At 39.6% G+C, this 8,700-nt stretch overlaps 1 protein-coding gene across 6 annotated transcripts in view; it reads right to left on the bottom strand.

Annotated features, from left to right (window-relative positions):
• Positions 1-2,752: 2,752 nt before the first annotated feature.
• The window catches only part of HMG20A (high mobility group 20A), a 44,121-nt gene continuing 38,173 nt past the window's right edge, over positions 2,753-8,700 (bottom strand). For 3 of the 6 annotated variants that reach the window (XM_068957886.1, XM_068957888.1, XM_068957885.1), the window contains 2 exons: positions 7,997-8,140; positions 2,753-5,530 (listed from right to left, as the gene is read on the bottom strand). In XM_068957886.1, coding sequence (XP_068813987.1) covers positions 8,004-8,140 — 137 coding nt within the window. In that variant the 3' untranslated portion in view covers positions 2,753-5,530; positions 7,997-8,003. The remainder of the gene's footprint in view (positions 5,531-7,996; positions 8,141-8,700) is intronic. The other 3 variants (XM_068957889.1, XM_068957884.1, XM_068957887.1) reach the window with 1 other exon arrangement.

Genomic DNA, 8,700 nt, shown 5'->3' with positions numbered 1-8,700 from the left:
CAACTCAGTGGAACTATTCGCATGTGCAAAGTTGACCTCCTGCCTAAATTTTTCAGGATCAAGACCTTAATCTCTAGTTAAACTAACCATTTTCCCATGACCCAATTCTCCACTCAACTGAAGAGTTCCTCCTCCTACATTGTTTCTCTACTTCTCCATCTCCACACAGATCACTTCAGATATTACTTCAGCACCTCACTAAGTAATTAACAGAACCGATGGCATTTCAGTGCTAAGTTCTACTTATTGGGATATATATGCAAATAAAATCTGGAGAGTCTAAAGTAAACACTCTCAAAGCTACAGAGCTGACTGAACATTGCCTTATGGCTACAAATAGACTCAAACATGAAAACCTATGCTGCATTTGTCCTTACACTGGACTGCACCCCAAGTCAGAGATGGAAGGTAAAAGCTATTATATAATTCAACCCATCTCCCTCCCAACAACTTTGAAATGGAGTCTACCACACACTAGCCAAAATTTAGAGATATCTGCCATCAATAACGTGCCTCTTTTCACTAAAGTGTAGCTCAGAAACCTTTAGAGTAGAAAGCCACATGTTTTTCCTAAATGCCCCAGTCTGATTTGTACAGTGACTGCTTCCTCTTGCTTCCCTCTAAAATTATGCTTAAAAAAACCCAACTGTAGTTGCTTGTCATTATTTTCAGAAAAATGTTCAAAAATTGGTAAAAAATAAAAAAAAAAGTCCAAGACTGGTAAAATATTCAACACCCTCGCTGCACAGGTCTGCATGCCACGTTACAGCAATAAGACAGACCAATTACTCAACTAAACTTAAACTTCAAATCTTCTTTTGTCTATAGCTTCCAGGCTCCAATTTTCACATCTTCAGATACACAAACCCTCAGTGTCTACACACTAAAAATAAAAAAAACCCCTACAACTCACAGCATCAGAATTACAGGTTTATTAATACAGCCTGTAAGTCATAGTTTTGACAGCTATGTTAGTTTTTGTGTTACATAATGGATGTGGACACCTTAGCACTTACCAAGACAGTACAACAGATGCAGCAAAAAGTGCAGATTTTGCAATTAAGATAAATCTTGAATATGACCAAGATATTCTAAAAGATAAAAAGAAAATCTCAATACTACAAGCAATGCGAAGGAAGATGCAGCAAAACTATTCAGTGTTCATGAGCAGAAAAATTCTATGGGACAAGTGAAGGATAAACGTTTAACTCCTGCAGGCCTGAGGGCATTTCTGACTCCAAAGGATACAACTGAACTGAAGCAAAAGGTTAAAACAACAGACAAACAAGCAACACGCCACAGACCTCACTTAAGACTCAAATACATTAAACGTGAATCTGCCTAAGGAACAGGAAGGAAATGATCTTTTCCTCTTAAAGGAATGCCAAAACTCAAATCCCCCTCACCTCCCTTAAGTGATTATTAGTCACTGATCCCATCCAGCAGCAGTAAACAGAGTTTAAGAAACAGAAGAAAACCAGTAGAAATATTACAACACACTACTTCAAATTCAGTATGATTGGCCGTCATCTGCTCCCGATGTCACATACAGTGCTGCAAGGTGGAAAGAAACTGGACCTTTCTCTCATTACGAACATATTGCTGCTTTGCTACTTTTTGCAGGTGTACACCGGTTCTCATATTACCATCCCCAATTCTTAACTAGCCAATGTCACATAGTGGCTATTACTCATATAGGAGACCTCTCTCTATTTCTCCTGTTTTTGAAATCTTTAGCATCTCATAGTTGATGTTTTGCAAAATATCCAAAGCACGGTAAACCTAAAGGAGCAGTCTGTCCCAGACAGTAGAAGGTGTTGTATTTGAACCAAGCATGTTGCTACACAAGAAGACCAGGCATTAATTTGACAATCAAAATAATGAAGTGCAGCTACAGAAATAACCTAAATAAATGGTTGCTTACAGCACTGTGACCTCAGAAGGAGCAATAGTGCAGGAGGAAATCATCCAGAGTCCTCCCCAAAAAATCTATAACCAAAGTACAATTTTCACAAGGCTACAGGTTGGCTCCACACTCAGCAAGAGGAAGGGAAGATGTATGAGAAAATCTAGTAGGGGAAAAGAAAGTGAGTTGGGAGGGGGAACAGCATGACATAGAAGGTTCTTACAGGTAGAGAAAACAAATATGCTAGTGGGAAGTTAAGGAAGGTAGAGGAGAATAGGGATGTTAAAAAAGGGCAAGAAGAAAAAGACTCAAGGCCTTCTTAAGGTGACTCAAGTTGGGGAACAAGGACATGACAGGAAGGGTCTCGATAATAATTCTTTATAAAAGTCTCTGAAGTTTTCATTACTTCAAATAGCAGCTACTTCCTTTAGCTGTTTCAGAAGGAGATATACTTGAGATGCGGAGGGGGAAGGGGCAGCTCTTCTAACATTATTTCCTTTCAAAGATCATCTTTATCAAGAGCTAATACCCTAAAGTGCCGCAAGATGGGGAAGCCATTAGTTCTCCGATCATCTGACAGACGAGATAGAGTGAGCACTCACCCTTCTTCATACAAAAGAAAATTACAGCCTATCATGTCATTCCAAGATATACTAAAATAAACAAAGTCCTCAAAAACAGGTACACAGTCATCTGAATGAGCAGTTACAGAAAGTATGCGTTACCAGTCTGGATTGCTGGAGAACACTAGTGATTAATGTGAAGTTGACAAAGTCTCTCAGACAACAAAGCAATGCTAGGAATGGTTCTTTCATTAAAATGTAGTTAAAATTGAATCAGAATGGATTCAATGTTGAACAATTTTAATGAAGCAAGTGTTAAACAAGCACATCAACTTCTCAAAAACAAAGGAACTCCAAAAGTTTAATTACAAAAACATCGTACAGAAAACTTGGCATCTCAGTAATTCCAAACACATCGATCCAACAAATGGACTCCATTTTCATAGTTTTCTTAACATATCTCTAAGTGAAAAGAAAGCATTTTATCCTGCTCCTCTCATCAACCCCCCCCCTTTATATTTTTGTCAGCCAACACTGGAAAAATGTAAACGGAGGTGACACTCAGAAAAATACTGGAAAGGCAAAATCCATTTTACATGGTCAATCAGTATAGATAGGAAGCTTCCCAATAAGACAAAAAACATCATCTGTTATATCGTTGATGAGCAAGAACTTAATCCTTCCCCAGGTGCTTTAAGATGGGTATACCATCTCCCTCCCTTCCTCATGGGAAAAGGAGAGTTGTCAATCAGTCTCCTGCTAATATCACCTTAGGTTCCTCATTCGAGAACACTTACATGCTATCCAATAGAATGATGTATTAGCAGAATGCTGGAGCCGATACTTGCACTGAATTTACGTAAGCATGGGCAGCCTGCAGCCACATGCACCCTTTTTATAGGGCGTGTATTGCACAGCCTAGAATTGCATCCCATTATATCACATATCAATTTCTGGAGTCTTCATGGGTTATAAGATACCACAGATTGAATTTTAAGATTTTGCAAATCAACTTTTGGCTGGCAGTGCATTTTGGCCACTTCAATGAAAGTCAGATATCACTAATCCTAAAAAAGGAGGGAGATATGCACAGAACATGAAGGTATGGGTGCTTTTTTCTGGAGACATCATTAACCTGTAGAATTTTTCCCACACAGTGTTCGTTACAGAATCCACTAAAAAGTCCACGACAACATCAGTTGGTCTTGTCCACACTATGGATAGTGGAGGTCAACACAGCAAATTGAGGTTCTTTTTGGTAAAATCTTGCAAATGAGACCAAAGACAAGAGAAGAGTTTCCTCCTTGAAGGAAGACTTGAATTTACATGGAAATCCATGCTGCTTGGCTACAACAATAAGCCCATGAGCAAACAAAGACCTGACATGCAAAGCGTTGACCTGGAGGTGGCTTCAGGCAAGCATGAAGTCCATGTGTATAGCATGGGAAAGAAGAAACTATTTTTTAAACCTTCAAACACTTGCATTACAGATACCTGAAAGTGATCTGGGTCGCAATACACTCAAGTAATGAAAGCAGTCTCCAATTCATAACAGGGAAACCCTTAAAGATTTCTGAAGGAGAAGCAAGCAGACTGTCATGTGGAAGCGAGTGCGTTCCAATCATTACTATAAAGCCCAGAGGTGTCCAATAAGTGCTCAAAGTCTGAATTAACAATTTGACAGGAACCCAAGGGCAACGATTTGCATAAGTTGGCACTGACAGTAGGTGCCTTCATCTTTGACAGGAGGTGCAGCACAGCTTAGCAAGATTACAGACTGTAGCATGCAAAGTTCTACTTGATGCAAGTGAAAGGCCATTTAGGTCATCCTGGAAAATAATATGCTGAATGCTATAGGCTCCATAGGCTATACTTTAACAGTAAGAAGGTGAAAGCACTTAGGGGCTGCAGTGTAGGATTCTGTGAGCTGCTATGTGGACCGAGCTGCTAATAACCTCCTCCGCTATAATAATTCATGCAAAAATACATGTGCTGCTTCTAGGCATATTTGTTTCTCAGCAATACAGTTTCAGACAGGCAGAAAATACAATTCCCCTGCCCATTTCTCTTTGTATACAGTTCTCACCATGAGATCAATCTCTCAAAAAGTAAGCAGTAACATTAAATTAGACTGAAAAAAGTATCAGCAGAGATGAGCTTTGTGTTTTGTTTTATTCTAAAACGGAGATTTCTGTTTTCCATGCCAACTGAGATAAGCTAACCTTGCATTTTCTATCTTGATTACCACTGACCTTTGCAGTAGTAAAATGCGCCAAACATTTTCAAGAGCTAACCGCAGACCTTCACAGAAGAGCAGGATGCCTTGTGCAAGAAGGGTGCTTGAAGAGAGAACGTAGTAGGAGAGTCTTTCTTGTACTGGAATCAAGTCACAAAGCACCAATCACAGCCAGTCTCAGGCAGGGAGCAAACTCACATTGCAGAAGTTGCAGGCTAACACAAAAACACAGTTCTGCTGAAAAGCTTATATAAACAAGCAGGCAGGGTAGGACAAGACAGCGCACCAAGCAAGACTGCCTATCATGGCAGAGAACACAGGTGCTGCTATCTAGTACTGCAAGTATCAGATAACAAGAGCAAAAGAAGAAAACTGAAGTGGAGGAACGTAATCTCACGAGATAAAATGTGAAAACAAAATAAAGGACACCAGAAGACATGAAGCAATATAACAAGTCAAAGTTATTACCACGACAAGTAGGCCGACTTAATTTCATAAACAGAGATTTCACCTCCACAGTCAGCCAGGTCACAGAATGTACGCATCCTCATACCCAGAAAAATTAATAAAAAACTGAAGATTGCACGAAAGTCACATGCTTTTAAAAGGTTTACACAGAGGACAGTTCAAAAATGTTTAGTGGGTGGTGTCCGTGGCTTCTTAAGACCTTTTAATGCATTGATCTGTTTGCCCCACTGACAAACTGCAAAGGCAGGGAGCAGGGCAAACCTGCAAACTCTGCCTCCCACCCCCAGTCTTTCCCCCATGGCTTCTTATTCCACACTGGCCGAAAAACTTTTGTAAAGCATCCCTGGGCCATGAGACCTGCAGATGAAACAGAAAGAAGTGTTAGAAGACTATAATCTGACAGGATGAAACAGGACACCGTGACGTTATTTTTGAAGGGTTTATTTGAAAACACAGCATTAAAAAGTACAAAGAAGCTTACAGAGACAGAACTATGTCAGGATAGCCACTAATTTTATACTCGTGAATTCCTGCTTCCATCCAAAGAACAGATTGCTAAATAAGAAACAACTTCTTCTTCCCGTCATATACTGTGTGTTTCCACAAAGAAGTTCTCTTTACCGTGCAGTACAGAAGAACAGAAACATTCACTACTACAGTCAAACAGCCATTAAATAAAAGGTACTTGAGTCACCAGAAAACAAACCCAACTAAGTTCTGTAAGTACAGTGGTTTTTGAAGAGTATCATAATGAACAGATTTTCTATGAACTCTGATTTTGTAATGTGTCTCAACTGCAAACACACCATTTGGTCAAGAGAGATCACGTTTTGGAGAATTAGTATATGATTGTTTAACATACATGTAAAATATAAGGGACAACAGTGATGACAGTCTGACGACAGGGTTTTTCAGATGACAGCTGAAATTCTCTGTCCTAAGCTTCCCTCTCTTTTATGGGAGTCCTATTTTTTTTTTTTCCCCTAGATTTGCAACCATAAAGCCCTCTTCCCATTTAAGACTGTGTCACAAAATACAGCTAACCTGACGTTCACTTAGCAATGAATAGCCCTATGAATTACTGGAACATCAGATCCAGCTTCATGTACCTATTTATGGAATGAATCCAGGTGATTATTAATCACATCTTTAATTGCCTCATGCTGTTTTGCTGCTGAAAGCAGGAGAGATATTGGAGTGGTTTGGGTAAGGGGGAAAAAATGGAGTTGTACTTTTTAAACTATAAACCAGGAGGAAGAATTCTAGAGGAAGAATTAGCTTTTCCAAGCCACTTACACCTGAATTCAGTTTTTCCTAAAAGATAGATATGTGCATTTTAGGAATACAAAAAAACCCCAATGGTTTAGGAAATAAGAATCCTCATGACATGAGAATCAAAGTCTAGATTTTAGTAGCCTCGAGACGTGATTTTTCTGGCAAGGTGTTTAAAGGGCAAGTATCTGTCTCAGGACCTGCCATGCCCTTCTAATACCTGATTGACGAGAAACTGCTTTGCCTGTTATTACGTTCTGTCAAACCTCCACATCCCCCAATCCTCTCTTTCTGAGCTTATAAGAGTGCTAATTGAAAACAGCATACAAAAACGAGGAGGCTGAGGAGCTACTGAAAAATCCCAGACTTGGATCGACAAGCTGTTCCCCTTCACAAATAGCAGCAGTAAAGCCACTTCTTTATTCTGCTGGGAGCTCAGTCGTCTCTCAGAACTATAGTCCGTTCCATCCGGCTACCCTCTGGAAGGACAATGATCTTTTAGCTTAAGGCATGCTATAATGGGAGAAGCGTAATTAACTGTTCTACACAATATCACAAAAGGTCAGAATCAGAAAGGATGAAAAGCCCTGTTATCATATTTGCAGATGACACAACTCAGATTTTTATTCGCATTTCTAAACACCAACACTAAGACATACGCACTGTAGCTCTCTCCATAATATATACCTAAACAATCGAGGTATGTGCATAGTTACAACAGAAAAAAAGGCAAGCTCCTAATGCCTGTACAGTGTTTGGGGGGCAGGGAGGAGACAGGCTGGCAAACGCAGAGAAGCACAGTAATGCACAAAGACTGATTTTTCTTTATTTGTTTTTCCATTCGGTCCCTTATTAGGGCTTTCTGAACTGCTGAACAGAAACAAACGTGCAGAATCATGAGCTCTGCAATACTGTTTGTGTAAACCTATGATCATTACAGTCTCAGCGAATGCTACATCTAGCCTGAATCACACATCAGTGCTTCACTCGCACATAAGCCTTCATATCCAGAAGAACTTGACTACAGGTGCTACGGACTTGGTAGTTTTAAGGTATTTTCAGTTTATAACGGAAGTGAGCTCACCTGTAACCTAAGGCAAATGAGATTTCTCCATGTCCAGAACCGACATTTGTGCAGAAATTTTCAAATTTACTTCACTTGAGACAGGAATCATCTTCTAAATTAGTCATCCTACCATTCAAATGTAAATAACTGCTCTTCCTTTTATAAATTGTCTGTCAGTGTTGTTATTATTCACCTCACACATCAAATACAATGAATAACAGGGCAAACAGCTATGTTACGCCTTTGTATATATAAGTATCTTGGAGTTAGGGAGGAGAATTTCAGAACCTTTAAGTGCAGTCACATTTTTTTTCAACCACATTTGACTTTCAGTAAGTCGACCTGCTCTTGTGGCTTTGAGAAAAAAAGTACTCTTTTTTTGGCCATACGATATAGTGATCTGCACAAAAGTCAGTGTCAGAACAAGTACCAGAGGTACAGAGTAGCTGCCAAGCAAAAACAGCCTAAAGAACAAGAGCACTTACCCAACCACTAGCGTTCAAGCCGGTTTACCACCTCTCGGACTGTGGCTATGAGGTTCTCATTCTCCTGCGGGTTAGCCATAACAATACTGTGCAGCCTATTCATGTAGGAATCAATAGTTTCCATTGTGGGTGTTTCCCCGCTACCTATAGTTAATATAGTAAAACGAGCCATGGAATATTTAGACGACTGCAGCAATTCCAAAAAGTTAAGACTCTGCTTAGGACAGCTTGTGCCAACATGCAAACTGCTATAGAAGTGCTCTTGCCACGCACCATCTCTTCTGTTAGATTCTGTAAAAGGACGTTTCCACCTACCTCCACAAAATAAGTAGTTCCAAGGACACCAGGACGAACAAAACCTGGTTTTCTTTGATTTGAACCTCTTGGCTGATTATAATCGAAACTATTTTTTTAGCTGGGCATTCATAGTATCTAAGTGGATTCTCTGGCATCTAACAATGTAGATGCTGACATTGAAGCCTTTCCATTAATCAAGGACCTTATAGTATAGGTCCTGTCTTTTCTATTTAGTAACACATTTTCACAAAACAAGCGAAGGGGAACAAAGACTGAATGAGTACTTTCTCAGCAATAAAACAAAAAGCAAGTGTATTAAAAAAAAAAAAGAAAAAAGAAGTAATGCTGAAATAAAGCTCTGTTGATGCTAAACCTTCCCCTGGATGCATTCTAAGATGTCAGTATCT

This window comes from Struthio camelus, chromosome 12 (assembly GCF_040807025.1).
Source record: "Struthio camelus isolate bStrCam1 chromosome 12, bStrCam1.hap1, whole genome shotgun sequence".
In the NCBI taxonomy this organism is placed as follows: Eukaryota; Metazoa; Chordata; class Aves; order Struthioniformes; family Struthionidae; genus Struthio; species Struthio camelus.
This window is presented reverse-complemented; position numbering and strand designations above follow the sequence as displayed.